Genomic DNA, 20,770 nt, shown 5'->3' on the forward strand with positions numbered 1-20,770 from the left:
TTAAAATATTATCGTATCAGATTAATAAGGCATATGTATTTACACTTTATTACTAACAATGAGAATGCCAGACAATTGTGAATTTTGCACCACTAATGCTAGTATAAGATGGTATAAGAGCATCAGTCATATTTTAAGGGTGTCTTCCAAGACAATGCTCTATCCCTCCTTGTCTACAAACATCTGAATGTATCCAGGACAATCCTCCCCATTCATAAGTGTGGACCACTGGGAACCACCTTTATACTTCTGGAACTTACCAAAAAGTCATAGCCAATAAGAATATTTCTCTCAGCCCAGCTCAGTGGCTCACATCTGTAATCCCAGTACTTTGGGAGGCCGAGGTGGGTGGATCATTTGAGGTCAGGAGTTCAAGACCAGTCTGGCCAACATGGTGAAACCCCATCTCCACAAAAAATACAAAAATTAGCCAGGTGTGGTGGCAAGCGCCTGTAATCCCAACTACTTGGGAGGCTGAAGAATCTCTTGAACACGGGAGGCAGAGGTTGCGGTGAGCCAAGATCACGCCATGGCACTCCAGCCTGGGTGACAGAGTGAGACTCTCAAAAAAAAAAAAATCTCATAAATGTCGACTGAGAAGCTACAAGAGAGTCTCTTTGTCTCCTTGAAGTTTAAGGCGTGATCTGGAGATTGTTGAGGTGATCGTGGATGGAGAATCAGCATAAGCTATTCCATAGAGAAGGAAAAAAGTGAGAGACAAACAAATAAATAAATAAATAAATAAATAAATAAATAAATAAAAGCAATTAGGAGAGTCAGAGAGGTGTGCCCTCATTTTCTATTCAGTCTCTCTCTGTGGCCTGACTTCCTTCTTTTCTGTGAGTGCCAAGGAACTCCCGAGTCTCCTGATAATAAGCAATTCTTTTTTGCTTGACTTATTCCTGATATTTTACATCAAATTCATAATATAATTAATTATTCGAAAATGCAAGTTAGTAATGTTTTCAAGATGTTAAAAGTTTGTAAGACTTAAGCTTAGTATTTCTACTTTTAAGAATCTATCTTAAAGGGGTACATTCCAGGTAATCCTATGGACATATTATATAGTAGAAGACTGTAATGGAAACATTTATTTCCTGACTTTACCTCATTTTAACAGAACAGGTGTTTAATTTTTAGAAATCATTATGGAAGAAATTCTAAGATTGCAATTTAAAAATTTTTAGATATCATGGTAAATAACTGGGAAATTTTTATATTGTTTGCTAGGCAGATTTTATGCTACTTCATAAAGTATCTTCAGTACACTTCATAAAGTATATTTTTCACAAACATAAACAACATACATAAACAACATATTCCAATGACTCTATATAACAATAGTAAAATTATTAAGGGACATTTTCAAAATCTATTTTCTATAAATATTATTTAATTTTTAACATACATGATACCCAATAAACATATTTTATTTAATTTTCTTAACAGAAACTCCAAATAGAATACTGAGAATCACTTTTTTGTATATGCGAAGTCTGAAAACGATCAGATTTCTGCAAGGGTTCAATAATGCTTTTGATTACTTGAAACTTTCTCTCATTAGAAAAGACTAATAGAGCTTCAAAGATATAGAATTCGGAATGAAAAAAATGTCATTTTTAGAATAAATATTTTCATTCCATATCTAATGATTTGGGCAAGCTTTTATATATTTTCCTTCAAAATACCAGCTACTTTACTGATAAAGTGTTCAATTTTTGAAAATGTCATATCAATATTAATGTTAAATTTGACACAAAGCAACCAATTCCAAATTATCTTAAAATATTCCATAGTACAAAATTAGTGTCTACTCACATCAATAATATCTATTCCTGTTCAATTACTTCTATTTGCTATATTACCTTAACATACAATACATAAATAGTACTTTATTTACTCATTAAATACTCATAATTTGTAAAATTTTGATGCTGATATTTATCTTTGAAATAGTTGGCTGTAGTGTATTTTTTTTTATTCTCATATAAAGTCAATATATTTTGTGTGAGAAGTTTGCATCTAGTTAGCAACTACCATGGTTATCTCAGGCTTTGTGGAGGAACCACCAAGATCTCAGCCTCTGGCAGAGTCTAGCTTAGTGAGAATGGCAAGGTACATAACTCACATAGATGTTGTGAGATTTGCATGACATAACTGTATAAATACCTAGAATACTGTCAGCATCTAGTTACAGCTTACTAAATATTGGGTTCTTGATGAGTAAATTGAAATCGAGGTAAAGATACAATTACCCATATCTTATTTGTATTTAACTTTGGTGTAATAGTGATTGCGGTTCTTGCCATTAATGTAATCACTTTTGCAACAACCTATCATTACTATATTTTATCCAATTTTTTTCCATTTTCCAATTCTAATATAGTAAAACATATATTGGTTGTCATCGTTTTTTGTTTGTTTGTTTGTTTTTATACTTTAAGTTCTAGAGTACATGTGCACAACGTGCAGGTTTGTTACATATGTATACTTGTGTCATGTTGGTGTGCTGCAGCCATCAACTGGTCAGCACCCATCAACTCTTCATTTACATCAGGTATAACTCCCAGTGCAATCCCTCTCCCCTCCCCCTCCCCATAATAGGCCCCGGTGTGTGATGTTCCCCTTCCCGAGTCCAAGTGATCTCATTGTAAAAGCTGTGCATTGTTGAGTATGAATCAGTAATTGACAACATATTTTCTCATATTTAGTCTTATACGCTTCTCTCAATATAATCTTAAATATTCAGTTTCTTAAAGTTATGTATAATAGTGTGCACTTTGTTTCATGTTATATCACAGATTTAATGAGAAGTTGTTTAAAAACATCTCATATTTATACATTCGCAATCGTGTTAGTAGCAAAAAGACACCTACTATTTTTCAGTTTACAGTGGCATTTTTTTTTTGAGGGACATGTTTTCTAAGTTGTTGATTCCTCTCTAAAAGGTCTGAACTACTGAAGTTGTCAAATAGGGTTTCAGATTTCTCCCTTCCCCTCCATTTATACCCCAGAATCAGCTTCCTTTTCTGCCATGGATTATGTTTGGGTAAAAAAGGAAGACGGTTCGGATTGATAAAGCAATACTCCTGGGAAAAGACTATTAACATGTATAAAGGGATTTCCTTGCAATATAAATACTAGCGCGCACCCTCCTGGTGCCTCAGAGCCTTCCTGATGTATATATGCAGGTAGTGAGAATTGAATCGGCCCTTTGAGACAGTAATATAATAAAACTCTGATTTGGGGAGCAGCGGTTCTCCTTATTTTTCTACTCTTTTGTGGGAATGAGTTGCCAAGCTTTTACTTCGGCTGATACCTTTATACCCCTGAATTCTGACGCCTCTGCAACTCTGCCTCTGATAATGCATCACAGTGCTGCCGAGTGTCTACCAGTCTCCAACCATGCCACCAATGTGATGTCTACAGGTACTGAGTCCTATGACAGTTTACAGCTGGCGGGGCCTAAAGATTTCAGAATGAATGCTTTGAATCTTGGTAGTTAAAAATCTTTTTGCTTCTTTCATTTTACCACTCCAATTTAATTTGTCTTAAGTGAAGTAAGTATTAAGCATATCTAAAAAGTCAACATGCCAAAGATTTTTTAAAGAAATATTAGTAAGTATAGTCATTTAAATCGTTCTTGGCTTTGTTATAAGCAGGAAAATCTGTTTTCTACATAAGGAAAGAGTGAACTTGGACATTTTAAATATAAAAGCCATTTAATGGAAATATTTATAGAATAAGGAGCAAATGAGATGAATATTATAAAATAACGTAATGTTTAAAAGGTTCTACTTCTTTATCTTAAAGATTTATTTGGTTGTTAAATTACATTTACTACTATCTAAAAACAGCTATAAACCTTATATTAAACACAACAGAAAAATCCAAATATCAACAACAATGGATTTCATAGAATAAAATAATTGAGTTTTATTTAACATATTTTTAGCATAAGATACAGAAATTATAGCCACAAATAACATGGCATTTAAAGCCCATTAACTAAGGTAAATTTTCTCAAGATTGCATTCTGAAGAGACTTACTTCACTTATAACCATGTTTTAACATTTATCTCATACAACTTTTTAAAACAAAAATTAAACTTAGGAATTCAAAGGCTCAACATAATCAGCCAAATACGTATGTTTTGCCAATGTGTTCATTCTTTATGCAGTAAAAAAGTGTATTAAAGTTGATTTACAAATGGACAAAGACTTGAATTGAGTAAATTTCTTCCATTGAATAGCAATATAATATTTACATTCCATTTGTTTTAAATGCAACCTGCCTCATATTTAGGAATGAAATTATATACATTTAGAAATCAAAATTAGAGTGGATACATTTATATTCTGATTTGAAGGATTTAAGCTCTATCTTTTATTATTATTAAGCACTTTCTAAATATATGTGTAAGTTTGGCACCAATCTTCTGGATTTTAAAGAATCTAGAGGTCAGATATTTAGACTTTGGTAAAATCATTTAATGTAGAGATTTTTCAATATTACCTTTTAAATTAAATTATGGAAATCCACCAAAGATTTCTATAATTTCATATAAAGGGTAATATAGGAAGTATTCTCCAGCATAATTTTTGGAAAAGATAATAAAGAGTTTTTATCAAAAATATATGCTATGAATAAATCTAAGCAATTAACACATAGCTAATCATATATTTTAAACAGTAGGTCATCCTGTAGATTGAGGATAATGAGAATAATACATTATTTCTGTGTTTGAAGATAATTTGGCCAGCATGAAAATAAAATTCAGAATTGAGGTAATAATCTAGTAAAATCTAATTTTATGCTCAAAACGCCATTTATTTACTTAAAAATAAGTAACAATTTATTTAGTAAATTCGCCTATCCTGTAGTTAACTTCCTAAAATCTGAAAGGCAAACATTATTTAAGCCTTAAAATTAAAAAAGAATTATAATTAATAACAGTGACCTACAAATGTTTTAAATAATAGCATTGATTTATAATATTTTAATGAAATTTTAATGAAATTTTAATCATATACATCTAATTATCTAAGGAACTATTATAGAAACACTGACTTAAATGGGAACACTTGAGTATTAAATGTGCTTTATGATAATTTGTTTAATTTTGGAATGCACAGTAAGACTTTTATATGTAATCATTATATTGCAAACTGACTTTAGTTCTTTTGACTTATTAGTTATAAAATAAAAATGCATACAGATTTTTAAAAATTAAACATTTTTCTCTATTTTAAAGTAATATGTTTTACTTTATGAAGTCATGTCTTTAATCACTAGATTGTATGTCGTTATTCTCAAAGGATTCTAACAGTACTTTATAACATCTCATTTATTAAAGAAGATAGTTATGTTTATGAAATCTAACCAATATATTCAGAATATGAAGGAAAAATTGAGAAAATAAAATATATAAGGAAATATTGACCAGTGGTTTTATTGTCAATATTTTGCACTCCCTTTCAACTTGATGATTTGTGTTTAAAACTTATAAGTCTAATAATTCCAATTTACTTTCAAAATACACATTGATTTCCTGAAGCATACAACCATTTATGAATAGTTATGTTTATATATGGCTTTATGGCTTTATGGATGTTAAGTCACCCAATGAATGAACTTATTTTTTGACCAGCTTTATCATTAGAATGGTTGTATCAATTGTGTGTATGCAGACAACTTACAACCTCATAGTTTCAACATCAAAATAAATAGATCATATATTGTTACGGGTTTTTAATAGCACTCTGAATTGGTGAGATTTTTATGATTGTATCTAATAAAAGGCTAGTTGCTCTGCCATTTCCACTTTGATGAAACAAATTCATCAGACAAATAAGCAAAAGTACACTGTTCAAGAGATAGTTTCTGTATTCATTCATACAGACTGCTTTATAATATCATGCAACACAAGAATTTTAAAGGACTATTCTTCTAGTCGGCGAGTTGCAATGTTTGCATTGAAGAGAACCTACAAGAATTCTACAACTCCCAAAAAACCAAGGTCCAAATTGCTCAGTCACCCCTTCATGAGGCACTCGTCACCACAGCACAGAGCACAGGATAATTAATGAAGTTCGTTTTGATGATTTATTATCTCATTACATGAGACAAACTTTGATCCCCCCTAGTTTTAACCTATTCATCAGAGAACTTACCCAAAATGAGAAAAAAATATTGGTATATAACTTTAAGAACCACATAAATGTGTATTTTTGAAATAAAATGAATGTGTCTTGAATCCTTATACATTTTCTTACCAGTCCCATCTATTTTGTCTTTGATCCAAACTCCTAAATGTTTGTGCACACATTTCTTCGTGACAACGTTGGGAAACACAGCAACGGGACTTCATTATTCTGTTCCTTCCTGTCATTATGGAAACCAGCCATCAACCTATGGAGTGATGGCAGGTAAGAAAAGTTGTCTTTTACATGTTATTGTATTTGGGGACAATTAGATGGATTTTCTTGGCCTGAAATAATTGTGATCAGAGTGTGACATGAAATTCGGTTTCTTAACTTTGAAAATTACTGTTAAAAATCACTTCTTGTTTCCTGTGACACCCGCAGAGATCATAGGGGTTATACCTAATTTCCCTACTCACATGTCCCTGAACTGCTGTGCTTCTTGAGTTTGCTTTATATAGTTTTTATTCAAATTCACTATTGTCAAACTGTTAATTGTAACTTGAGGCTATTGGCAGGCTTACCTTCACTAAAAATGTAGTAGCTACTAGCCTCATGTGGCTATTTAAACTTAAATGTAAACTAAGTAAAATAAAATAAGATTTCAAATTCAGTTTCTCAGTTGCACTTGCTATATTTCAAGTGCTCGATAACCACATGTGGCTAGTGACTCCCATATCAGACAGCACAGGTGTACAGAACACCTCCCCTCATCATTATATTCCTTCTGGACATTTGGTCCATAAAGATAAATAAGACATTGATTGAAGCTCAGAGTGATCGGCAGGGCCTTTAGTGATAGCTGTTTCAGGCTTTACAGCCCTTTCTGAATTGCTTCTGAATGAGTCTTAGATTGAAATCATTGAAGTTACATACTTTTCTCCTATAAATAAGTAAAGTATGACTGTATCAAGTATAGCTACCTGTTTATTGATCCTTCTAGAAAGGCATTGAAGCACAGTTTTTGAGGAATAGGCAGATCTGGCTTATGAGATCTATTCATCAAAAATTCTTGCTTAATTTCATGGCATGGCTACATAAGATTTTAATCATTTTTAAAAAGTGCAGTTTTATTATGCACAGGATTTTCATTTGTTGGTTTATTTTTAAAGAAATTCTTTGAAAAGAACTCTTATTGATGACAAACTAAAGCTGTGTGAGAAAATGTGTGTGTGTGTGTGTATGTGTGTGATAATGAGGGAGAAACTTTGGATAAAGGAATCATCTATTAGGGAAATCTTTTCTAACTGACTTGTGTTTTGTTATCATCCAGATAAGCAGTAAAAAAAAAAAAAAAAAAAAAAAAAAAAAAAAACAACAAACAAAAAAAAAAAAACCAAGCAAGCAAATATTGATTTATTCTTATAATTTTTCAAGTAAAATGGAGCAAATAGTTTAATTTTAATTAAATTGTTTAACCTTCGATGTCTCAAAATTTGTCTACTTAAGACTAAATAAAACATTAAAACTTTAAAATAATAATCCAGGAAAATATTAGTTTCTCCTTAATAAACCAGTATCCTAACATTTATGGTTAAATGAAGACCGGGGTTCTTAACGATGACCTGTAAATTCTGATATCTTTTTTTAATAATTAAGAAATAAAGCCATATTTTTTCTTCCTCTCTGGAAATGGATTATTTATGATCAATATGCTTAAATAGTATTCATAGTTAATGAGAATAGCCCTCCTCAATGATGAACTACTTTCATTATAAAATAGTAAAACAAATGTGTTTAGTTACTAGAGGTGCGGGTGGAATGCTTTCTGTGGCCTTTACAACATTTGGATTAGGAGACAGGAAATGACAAACACATGCTGCTATTTCCTGGAGGAAAGACCTCACAGTTCATTTACAGGAACTCCCAGGAACCAAGGTACATTGTCAGTTTCTCTCTTAACCCAGCACAGAGGCAGTCCCCGCCAGTTGATTGAGGTTGGCACCGAGATTAAAACCAGTCACAGACCAGCAGCCAATAATCTCTTGCCCAAATACCATCAGATAGTTTTGCTACCACCTCCCACCCCGCCAAATCAGAGAGGGCCACCACTGGCCTCGGGAGTTTGCAGCTGGCCTCAGAATTCTAACACCCTTCCTGCTCCCAGGACTGGAGCCAATATGCCAATGTTCACATGGAGAGTGTTGGCAGCTCATGTCTTTCTGATACAAGTTTCCTCCAGCAGGAACTCAGCAAACCCTCTTCCATGAACCGCTTCCTCATTACAATTAAAATGAAAAGGCCCCCGGAAGAGCCTTTCAAAATGATTCAAAACCCTGGCTTAGTGACATCAACAGCACGAGACTTACACCGAGGTCTGGAGCTATCACTGTGGTCTAAAATTAAATATATTTTACGAGTGAAAGAAAAACTCACCATCACAAGCAAAAAGATATTTGAATATTTTTGAGAGGGACTGTTAAATCTCTCTCAAAAATTTTGTTAAAATGTGATATGCTTTAAATGTCAGAATGTCTATACTGGGACATAATTCAGTATTAGCATTTGCCTCATGAGAGATTAGATCTAGGAGAATCTGAACTCTCTTGCCTTTATCCACAGTAAACCTGCATAAATTGAGTTACAAAATACAGCAATTCAGAAATAAGAGAAAAAAGGTAAATAAGAGAGAAATATATAAAGTACACAATAGAAACTTGATTATGTCATTTGAATTTTCTGAGAAGTCTTAAGGCATTAATCAAATCAGCCACTTCCACACAATCCACAGAAGTGCCTTAACAACAACAATGACATGGTGTCACATACTCTATATAAAAAAGTGAAACTACAGAAAGAACTATATTTCTAAAAGATATGAAATTATTTTCATATGGTTATGTCATTACCCATACTCTGATGCTTACATTTAGTTTGAGCATTTCATTAAATTAATAACTCACAGGAAAAGAAGAGCTATAACTAATATTTTGTCAGGTTGGTAGGTAGAATTTTAATGATCAGATGAATTCACCGTACCTAATAGTCCAGGTGCAGGAAAAATAAAGAGAATGACTAGTTGAGAGCAATGAGTTATCCATACCATTAACTAATTACTAACATTGTTCAAATGACTTAGCACCTCTGAGTTTCAGTCTCTTCATATCTAAGTTGTGGTGGGTACTACAACTCTATTGAGATTGAGTAGTAGCAAATTTGTGTCAGCTCAAAATGAGTTATCTTTGGACCTTCTCTTCAGATACTCTTGCAGCTACATTCCTTCTGTCCTTTCACTCCTGAGAACTTAGAGAATTCAAATTCAACACCTTACAGTACAAGTAATAAAAAATCGAGAATTACAAATGCTGTTCAAAGTCTCTCCTAGATAAACACAAAACAAGACAAAATATCAGAAAACAGTTCTCAAAACCCTGACTTTTGGGTTTCTGAGAGAGAGTTTCTGTTCTCCAGTATCTGAAGCAGAGTACAATTCAGGAAACAAGCTCGATGAGGGTTCACCCGTTCCGCTGTCCTGTGGAAACAGCAAATCAACCTCACTGTAATGAATGTTAAACCTACCCTCTTTACATGATGTGGTGGTCAAACCAAGAAGTGGTGTGAAAGTCCTTGCTTTAAAAATTAATTTCAAGGGGAAAACAAAACAAAACGAAAACCTCGTTTAAGTCCCAAACTCTTAAACAAGGTTTAAGTCCCAAGAGTTTGGGACTTAAACAAGGTGATGAGCATCCAATTCTTATTGATGAGAAATGGATATTAAAAGAAAAGATTGTTATGGCTGAAAATATTCTCGCTGCATGGGCTAATGCAAAAGAAAATGGAAATCAGCCTGACAAATGACAGGGGGTATAGTCTATTTGGGAACCCATCTTTTCATTTTTTGAAATTTGAATTTTTTTTTCTCTTAATTTACTTCTTTTCCTTAGTTCTTTGCTTTATTTGGCCCTAAATTGTTCTGGTTGCAATAACTCTAAGGAAACAAGTAATTCTGAAGATCTTTTGCTTCCGCATCATGAAAGGTCTTTTGGTAGCAGTGACATGATGTATTTTCACTTCCAGACTAGGGGTTGGCAACCCTTTTCTGTAAAAAACCAGACAGTAAATATCTCAACCTTTCTAGTCTTTGTTGCAACTATTCAACTCTGTCATTGTAGCAGGAAAGCAGTCACAGGCTGTATGTAAAGAAATAGGCGTTTCAAATTAAACCAAACAGCCAATGGGCCCCTGTTGTACATGGATAGAATTTACCAGTGCACACTAGTGAAAAGATCACAGTGGAAGCATATAATTTCCTTTGAATTTTTATGCCTAAGGAACACAGGGGAATATATGCAAATATTCAGATACATGTTTCTGTGCGTGTTACAAGCACAGCAGGGTGGCGTATGTTACTGTGTCCCTCTGCTTCCCCTGTTTGTTTTTTTAAGGCATCAAGCCAGTAACCTGAGATGATGTTGTAAGCTAACCACATGCTGCAAAGATCAATTTGTCCCATGCTATGGTACATTGAGTCAGCACCTAGTAAGACAAGTCCTATCTCTGACCCCCATTGCCTGCTTTAAAAGATTTACCTCTGTTCTTCTCCCTCCTCTGCCACACAGAAATGCATACACGGCAATTTAGAAAGGCTCTGGTGAATTAATCTTCAATGTGAAAATGTATTTGGAACTACAGTGTGCAAACACTTCCAAGCTATGTGTGTGTGTGCTGTCCAGGCCTCAAGATAATTTTTCTTTATCCATGTTTCAGAAAATGTTGATGAGACCTCTGTTGCACATGACTCACCACATCTTTCATCTTATTTCCACCTTTTTCAGTAATCTAGGTTTTAAAAAGATTTGAAACATACTCATCCCAATCACTCTCCACACTCCCCCAAATGCAGGCTCAGATGCTAGAAACAGAAGTTCATTTGGCTGTTCTTTTAAATCGTTATGATGAAATTCTGTGTAAAGTTAGTTCCAGGAAATCTGTGACCTTGCAGATAATTGTAGATATTTTCATATAATGAAAAATAAAAGTGGGCCGGGTGCAGTGGCTCATAACTGTAATCCCAGCACTTTGGGAGGCTGAAGCAAGTGGATCATCTGAGGTTAGGGGTTTGAGACCAGCCTGGCCAAAATGGTGAAACCCTGTCTCTAAACAAAAAATTATAAATAAAATTATACATAAAAAAATAAATAAATACAAAAATTAGCCAGGCGTGGTGGCAGGCGCCTGTAGTCCAAGCTACTCAGGAGGCTGAGGCAGGAGAATTGCTTGAAGCTAGGAGGCAGAGGTTGCAGTGAGCTGAGATGGCACCACTGCACTCCAGCCCGGGGAACAAGAGCAAGACGCTGTCTCCAAAAAAAAAAAAAAAAAAAAAAAAGAAAGAAAGAAAAGAAACCAAAAGCAAAAGGAAAAAAAGAAAAATTGTATCACACATCACATTTTGCTTCTTGGAGCCAAACCTTGGAGAATGGTATTTTCTGTGTACCTTTCATGGATTCCATTCAAATTTGTCTTCTGTGTGTCCACTTCACCAGAGTACTTACAATGTATTAACTACCTTTCAATTTTTGTGGCTGGGTTCTGTGGCTTATACCTATAATCCTAGCACTTTAGGAAGCTTTGGTGGGAGCATTGCTGGAAGCCAGGAGTTTGAGACCAGCCTGGGCAACACAGTGAGATCCCATCTGTGCAAAAAATTTAAAACAGATGAGCACGGTGGCGCATGCCTGTAGATACTACTTAGGATGCTGAGGTGGCAGGACGGCTTGGGGCAGGAATTTGAGACTGCAGTGAGCTATGATTTTACCACTGCACTCCAATCTAGGAGACAGAGTAAGACCCCATCTCTAAAAATAAAGAATAAATAAGCAAAAATAAATAAATAAATAAATAATTTTATGGAAATAGGGATGACACACTTTATATACATTTTATTGTAATATTTTTTGTCTAAAAGCATTTGTTTAAAATAGCCAAAAGTGTTTAAATGCAGAGAAAACCTTTTAAAGGGAAGTTATTGAATTTAGTGAGTATAAACTGCCTGGAAAATGAACCAGGCAATGATTTTGATGTGGCTTGCTGCAATGCTCATTAGACTTTAGTTCTGGTTTAAACTGCAAAGTTAATTCGTTGGGCACTGAAGGCAAGTTGTTTAATTTCTTTCTACTTAAATTTTCTACATTGTAAATTATGGGGAAAAACATATATCTTTCCTGACTCATTTTCTTTTTTTTTGTATAAAGACAAAGATGATGACAAATGTGAAATTAACGCAACACAAAGTGTTGCATAGAAGATTTGTAGCAGTACATGATTATGATCAGCAAGAGAAATTGAAAATAATAATAAAATTTGATAACAAATTCAGACCTTATAGTATGCATATGTAAAAAACACACAAATTGTTTATATAAAATAAACATGATTTGACATAGGTTAAATGAGTCATCTAAAGTGTCTTAAAATATGTTAAATGTACAAAATCTAACAGTAGCCTGGCTTTTCTTTGTACTCTTTCTCAGGGTATTTTATCATTAAATGTATTAAGTGATACCTGATGGACCTTAATAATAAAAGAAGTGAAAGTTTTATAAATATATGTGCAAATCAATTCTGAAAGTATAAGCACAAAACAACTCTTCAGATAAATATCAGATTAAATAGATGCTAACATAAATGTCATCAGTTTTCTTTTTACATCTATTAGTCCTTCTTTTAATTTAGCAGAAAACTAAAATTAATAAAGAGCTAAAAATGAACCCCACAGCAATAAACATTTTGAAGAAAAGCTATATAATAAAAGGAAAGTTGGTCAAATTGTTTTTAAGAATGTTCTCTGGTCTGATCAAGACGCCACACAATAAAGCATACACTGGATAGTTGACTGACTTTTACAAAAGTAAACCTGGATAATTTTAGTTTGTAAAAGTAGCAGGAATTTTTTAAAGACAAAAATAGTTTCTTTCACATCTTTTTCCCAGCTTTAAAGCAGACAAATTTATTTTATGCTGATTTGTTTAACCTCTCATTTATATGTTTACTTTGTTTTAGAAAAATAATATGCCCTTTTAGATGGGGTGCACTTTATAATTACACATTTTTATAGAAATAACATATAAACCAACAATTTGCTGAGTTGCAGTATTCTTTGCTCATTACATATTGATATATTAATGTAAGATTTATGTATTCTGGAAAATATGCTATTACTCATGTCTTTGACTTGGGAATGTATGTGTAGAGTAATTATAGGTGGCATGAACTCTATAGGATGCATTTTTTCAGTAAGTTTCTAAGAATCATTATTGCATGTATTCCATAGTAATTTATTTTAAAATATTTATACTTATAAGAAAAGGATTAATTACTCAATATTTTTGTATAAAAATGTCTTGCTTACACAATCATCCTTCTATATATGTGGCACATTGGTTCCAGGACCCCCAAGGATACTGAAATCTTTGGATGCTCAAGTCCCTGGTATAAAATGGTGTAGTATTTGCAAATAATCTAGGCACATTCTCTACTTTAAATCATCTCTAGATTACTTATAATATCTGAATCAATGCAAATGCTATGTAAATAATTCTTATACTATACTGGGTTATTTGTATCATTTTTATTCTTGTGTTGTTATTTTTTACTTTATTTTTTAAATGTATTTAATCCACTGTTGCATCAATCCATGAATGCAGAACCCATGGATACAGAAGGCACACTAGACATGTCATTTATTATAAATTGAAGTAAAATCTTTGTCGATAAAACTTGTAATGCATTGATAAAGAAAACAAGAAACAAAATGTGTTGGAATTTGGCTTATATACGACTCTCTCACCTATACTTCCCAACTGAGATAGACTCTTCCAATGAAGAAGGAAGTCTGGAAGCAATTATATAATAATTTCAGACCTTTTTACATTTTTTGTGATTTAACGTATCCACTCAATAGAGTCAATGCTTTATCATTTATGGGTAATTACTTATCATATATAAAGTTGCAAACTTTCTTGCTGCTTATTTTTGCTTTTCCTTAAATAATAATCAAGAAATTATTATATTATATTGTATATTTTTCAAGAAATCTTGTTAGTGACTTTTTAATAGAACTTTCGAGGTTACCTTTTGTTAATGTTTAATCATTCCTCAAGCCTATTTAGCCACATTAATATATTTTATATTCTTATCATTCTTTTTCTGCCTGCCTTCATTTAATTAAAAAAGATGTGATTTTTCCTAATAAAATCAAGTTTTTACTGATTAAATAGGGGGGCATTTTTATATTGTGAAATCAATTTCCCAATCACAAGAAAACTTCTCAGCATAGCACTTAGCTGAAGCATTTAGTGCCATGATTACAACAAACATCACCCATTATTTGTTCAATGAATTAAGAAAACAGAGTTCCATGCATAGATTCTGGTTAGAGTTCAACCTCAGATTCCCAGGAATAGGTGTCATTTAAGAGAAAAACATGATAGAAAATGTACACTTCCGAGAGAAGTTGTTTGTTTCTATTTTAGTTATTCGCAGTCCCCTGCTTCTTTCCTTTAACCCTATCTTTGGTGTTGCTGCTCTGGAGAAGGTAGAAGATAAATAATCTCAATTCTACTAAGCTACTTTGACTCCTTCTTCAGAAGACTATATGTAAGGTAACCTTTTAAGTACTGAGACAGGCTAGAGCAGAATAATGGGCTAAATCAGGCAAAATCCTTTCTTATATAGAAATAAGGAAGAATTACAATTGGTCTTTTTCATTTTATTTCTTTGTTTACTCACAGGTAGTTTAACCCCTTGTCTTTATAAATTTCCTGACCACACTTTGAGTCATGGATTTCCTCCTATACACCAGCCTCTCCTGGCAGAGGACCCCACAGCTGCTGATTTCAAGCAGGAACTCAGGCGGAAAAGTAAATTGGTGGAAGAGCCAATAGACATGGATTCTCCAGAAATCAGAGAACTCGAAAAGTTTGCCAACGAATTTAAAGTGAGAAGAATTAAGTTAGGTATGTGCTTGTTAAAGGCAACAGGACAAAGAGCTTGGTTTGCAAATCTTTATTGCTGTTAAATCTCTTATATGTTACTCAAATGTATAAGATGATTGTCATTCTTCATCTCTACTGTGGACGTAGTTAATTGCTATGGAAATCCTCCAAAAACTTTTGTTTACTGATAATTTCTTAAGAGCCTAAATACATAATTTTTAAATTAATAATACTCTTTCAAAACTTACCCACCTCAACTTTAGTTTCGAAGTGCCCATTTTTATCTATATTTTATTTGAACCATACATATTGATATATTAATATGTAGTGAAATGTGTGAGGCCATACTTTTATATGATTCAAAAGTACAAAAGAGTATAAGTGACATGTATCCTTCTGCTTGTTTTTTCTGTTTATCATTGTTGTTAGTTCTTTGTGTATCTTTCCAATGATAGCTCATGGATAGATATGCAAATATATGTATTGTGCCCAACATAAGTATTATTTGAAGTTTTCAGTAGTAATTTTTCTAGAGCTCTTTTTCCTTTGTGGAGCTGTCAAGTTTCACTTTATGAATATACTGCAATTTATTTGACCAGTCCTCTCCTGATGAAATTCGGGTGGTTTCTGATCTTTGACTGTTAGAAACAAGGCCACAATGATTAACCCTATAAATGTTATTTTGCACCCATATAAATAAATGTGCAGGAAAAATGTTAGAAGCACAATTGCTTGATCAAAAGTATGTGTACTGGTAATTTTGATAGATGTTGTCAAACTGGTCTCTAGAGAAGCTGTACCAAATTTTACTGTCACCATGAGAATCTTTTTCAACATCCTCAGGCTATATAGACTCCAAAACGGCATGAGTTTTTTAAATCTATTTCTTTTTATTTTCTGCTTAATGATATCTCCAGCATCTAGAAGAATGTAACTAGAACACAAAATAAATAAATGGTGGTTGAAGGAAAAAATATGCTGTTAATCTTTTAGATCTTTGCACATCAGACAGGTCAAAGTGACATTTCACTGCTACTTCATTTAAAATTTATTTTATTATGATTGTAAAGTATATTATTTAATGTGCTTGACAATCATTTAAGTTTCTTTTTCTGTGAACTGTCTGTTCAGAGTCTTTGCTCATTTTCTATTGAAGTGTTTTTAAAATAAAACAACTATAACAATTAACTTTGGTTAAATTGCATAAAGTTGTGTATATTTTTTAATGGATTGAAATAACGGTTCAAAACTCTGCACTTGCAGAATGAACCATAGGTAATTTAATAAGAATATTTATTGATGGGCATCATATGCAACCATTTTATACATATAGGTATATAGCCTTAGGTCCTGAAATAATATGTAGCTATTACATGTAATAAACACAGTAGTAGGAATCTTTGTGAAATTCATTTTCAGTTTGCTATTTATATTACTGTGAATGTTTCAAATTATATGTTGATTATTTCAGCTGTACTCTAAAAATGTTTCGGACAAACAATAAGGATCATTAGTCTGAAGATAGAGGCAATACCAAAAACTATAAAACGGGCTCAGAGGTATATGTGAAATGCGTAATCATAACCTCTTAATAAACACGGTTTTAGGGAAAGCAGAATAATTCTTAGTTTTATTTAGTACCCTTCAACAATATCATTGAATCTTTTAGAGTTGAAATAAAAAATTTTATGATATATAACCATATATTTTATGCATTATAGTTAATATATTAAAGATTTTTGAGCATATATTATTTGATATTTAACAATAATGATAAAAAGAGCTGTAATTTTCAAGTGCCTTATAAAGTGTTTAGGATACACCTAAACATTGGCTAAATATTATGAATGGCAGATGTTTCTATCTGAATTATTTCAGTGAGTAGATAAAAGTAATTTATTAACTAGAAGAAATATGTTTTGAAGTATTGGACAAGTACTTGAATGTATAATGAATCTTACTAAATAATTCTGATTTGCCAAGACTATATAGTTAAAAAACAGTATGTAATAGTTGACAAAGATACAAAGATTTGTGTGACAATGAACCAAAATTAACATTTTTTGGAAAGTTGGAGCTGATGGTCTTTATTGTCCCTTCACAGGATACACCCAAACAAATGTTGGGGAGGCCCTGGCAGCTGTGCATGGCTCTGAATTCAGTCAAACAACAATCTGCCGATTTGAAAATCTGCAGCTCAGCTTTAAAAATGCATGCAAACTGAAAGCAATATTATCCAAATGGCTGGAGGAAGCTGAGCAAGTAGGAGGTACTAAACTGTGTCTCTGAAGGCAGTGCTATGTTTTAACCTAAAAATAATGGCTTCAATCAGTAGGATTAATGCTAAAGCAGGAAGTTTGAGGGATTTTTTTTTCCTCCTTTTCTCTTTGAGATGAAAAACAAACATTTTGTTATATCACACTAAAAACAACAACAAAAAAGGAAGGGCAATGTAAGTATGGAAATAAATTTATTGAGGAGAGAATAACCTATATAAGGAAAGCTTACAAGGTAAGTTGGCATTAGCATGAAGGGGTAAAATGCTTATTTTTTTACACATCCATTTTTTTCCTCTCTTTTATACTAGAGAAATTATATATGAATCACATTTGTATCCTAATATTAGTGTACACAAAACATTTGCACACACGAGTCTTCCAAGTAAATAATATAAGCAATTGCTAGATATGCAACTTAATGAGATACAATTATCTACTCATACAAATGTCAGAGCTGGATAAACAGTGAGGTTTGAGAGTAGTTACAGCAAGCATTCCAACAAAAGTAAAGTGAGGATATTATTTGTAGAAAGTGCCTTTGCGAGGTTAACATTTATTTCTGCGTTGATATTTTTCACTAAGGTCTGTAATAGAAAATGACTTAGACTGCAAACATTTAAGACAAAAATGTCTGGCATTTTTATTTTGCATTGTTTTATGAAAACAAATTGAAATCCAAATCAGATAGTTTTTTATAAAGAGTCTACTTTGTATTTGTAATTATCTCTCTTTTCCACATTATAGCTTTGTACAATGAAAAAGTGGGAGCAAATGAAAGGAAAAGAAAACGAAGAACAACTATAAGGTATTCTTTATATTAAAAGTTCCTGAGGACAAGACTGGTATTTTATAAATGGAATGAGCATTTGAGTGTAATGCAGGTGTAACATAACATAGAAATGTAAGGCGAATTGGGAGGCCAAGGTGGGCCTGAGGTCAGGAGTCCGAGACCAGTCTGGCCAACATGGTGAAACTCTGTCTCTACTAAAAATATAAAATTTAGCCGGTCATGGTGGCGGGTGCCTATAACCCCAGCTACTCAGGAGGCTGAGGCAGGAGAATGGCTTGAACCCGGGAGGCAGAGGTTGCAGTGATCCGAGATCATGCCACTGCACTCCAGCCTGGGCAACAGAGCGAGACTCTGTCTCAAACAATAAAATAAAATAAAATAAAATAAAAGTAAATACAGTCTAATGAAGAAACAGGATGGGTTATAAAAAAATAATGTAATAACTGTGAGAAATGGAGAGCTAATAATTTTTAACATTTGATGGAAAATTATGTATTGTTTGATTCAAGAACACTTTTGCTCCAGAAATTATGAATACAAACAGAAAGAAAACAATCATTTCTAAGAGAGTGGCCATATATTCTGCCCTTTTAGATATAACTTATTGCTCTGGCAATGTAGTATCCACGGTGTCTGTAGTATTTAAAAATATGACACTAGTAATCAGTGTTTTGGTCTCTTAAAGTTCAACATGACCTCTTGCATTTCAACCCAGAAAGATTGTTCATTGATCTTTTTGTAGTTTTTGTGAGACATGCTTAGGAAATACTAAAAGACAGATTTTGTTTTGGTTGGTCAGTTGTTCACTAGAGATTATCTTTATTGAAAACAGCCCTAAATGATTTTGGGGAGATACTTAGAAATGTCTAGGAAAATGTTCATTTTCTTTTCATGAACTCAGTGCCCTCTGGTGGCACAAAGTGGGATACACATAGAAAGCCTGGGTCCCTTAATTCTTTCTGTGACTCTGGTGCAACTCTACCTTGCATAAGACCAAACATCTACACATTTAACAAACTATACATTTTTCCTTGTAAAGTGTCTTGCAAGTATGTTCAGAGTTTTTCGTTTCCTTTTCATGTTAATATTTAGGAAATTCAACCTACCTTAATTTTGATCTGCCACAAACTTCACTAAAAACAACATAATTTCACCCCTTATGTCCACCCCACCCCAGCATTGCTGCTAAAGATGCTCTGGAGCGACACTTTGGAGAACAGAATAAACCTTCTTCTCAAGAGATCATGCGGATGGCTGAAGAACTGAATCTGGAGAAAGAAGTAGTAAGAGTTTGGTTTTGCAACCGGAGGCAAAGAGAAAAACGGGTGAAAACAAGTCTGAATCAGAGTTTATTTTCTATTTCTAAGGAGCATCTTGAGTGCAGATAAGATTTTTCTACTGTATAATAGCCTTTTTTTCCTGTTTCATTCCTTTCTCTTCCTCAAGAAAAACAGAAATTACTTGGTTGACTTAAAATCATTTTATATCAATAGCTTTTACAGAAGCATTGCTTTTCCACTTTTTTAAAAAAAAGAAACCAACAATTTAAATTATAGTGATGTTATTTACTTGAAATAATTATTCTCAGAAGCCAGATTATACATTTTAAGCCAAATATATTAACAGTAATAAAACGATCTCTCTCTGTTTTCTCTCTCTCTCACACACACACACACACTGATATATGAGTGTGCATATGAGTTTATAGATTCCTTTTCCAAATATGTGTATTAGTTTTTTAACATTTAAGTCAGTAATGACACATATGTAAAGCACATCGCCAGAAATATCCAATTCGAAAATTAATTAGCCAATGTTCTGCTTTCTACCAACTCTACTAGTTTGTCTGAACTAAAAGTTTTGAACTTAGAGCCAGAGGTGTCTTATAGTTTTATTACTACCTTTAAGGAATAAGCCTCAATCAGAATTGATACTTTGAAGTAGAACTGTTTCAAAAGAGATTTGTAGAAACATTAATTTTTGATCTTTTTATTCTTCCTAAATATTAGCTTTTTGATGTGTAGCCATAGAAAAGAATGCTTTATGGATCCTTGAGCCTCAAACCATTAGTCTATAAGCTGCAACGGGACAGGAAGAGATCTGGCTTGTTTGGTGTTATTTCTCCGGGACTTGGGAAAGTTCTTGCTCATATTAGGCATGCAATATTTGTTAAATGAAGGAGTGCAATGTTAACAATAGCTACAAATGTGAACGGCATCACCTAATTTTAAATTATAATGTTTTTGAAATCTCACAATCTGGAAAATCATCCAGGTTTCTATAACAAGACATGATCACTTTTGGTATAATTGATTAGAATCTGATTTACTATTTGTAAAAATGTTTGACATAGAGATTTTAATTTTAATTCTGAGAATTGTATCGAAAAGAACATATTTATTTAAATTTTAAGAATGCATTACCTTGAAACATGCTAGTAGAAGCAAACTGTAATGTGATATTAACTTAGAATAGTGACTTTTTTTTACATTTGGAATGTAAATCTGCTGGCTATGTTTATCTAACTTATTTTAATATAACAAAAGTGGTAACAATTAGACCAA

At 32.8% G+C, this 20,770-nt stretch overlaps 1 protein-coding gene across 2 annotated transcripts; it reads left to right on the forward strand.

Annotated features, from left to right (window-relative positions):
• The first annotated feature begins 3,134 nt into the window (after positions 1-3,134).
• POU1F1 (POU class 1 homeobox 1) lies at positions 3,135-20,160 on the forward strand. Of its 2 annotated transcripts, none has more exons than XM_050782116.1 (6): positions 3,135-3,429; positions 6,280-6,429; positions 14,934-15,158; positions 17,242-17,406; positions 18,161-18,221; positions 19,384-20,160. In XM_050782116.1, the coding sequence occupies exons 1-6, from the start codon at positions 3,288-3,290 to the stop codon at positions 19,592-19,594; spliced, it is 954 nt and encodes a 317-aa protein (XP_050638073.1). In that variant the 5' UTR covers positions 3,135-3,287; the 3' UTR covers positions 19,595-20,160. The 2 variants fall into 2 exon arrangements, with proteins under 2 accessions (XP_050638073.1, XP_050638074.1); XM_050782117.1 differs by having other exon boundaries at positions 3,141-3,429; positions 6,358-6,429.
• The last annotated feature ends 610 nt before the right edge of the window (positions 20,161-20,770 follow it).

This window comes from Macaca thibetana, chromosome 2, assembly GCF_024542745.1.
Source record: "Macaca thibetana thibetana isolate TM-01 chromosome 2, ASM2454274v1, whole genome shotgun sequence".
Lineage (NCBI taxonomy): Eukaryota > Metazoa > Chordata > Mammalia > Primates > Cercopithecidae > Macaca > Macaca thibetana.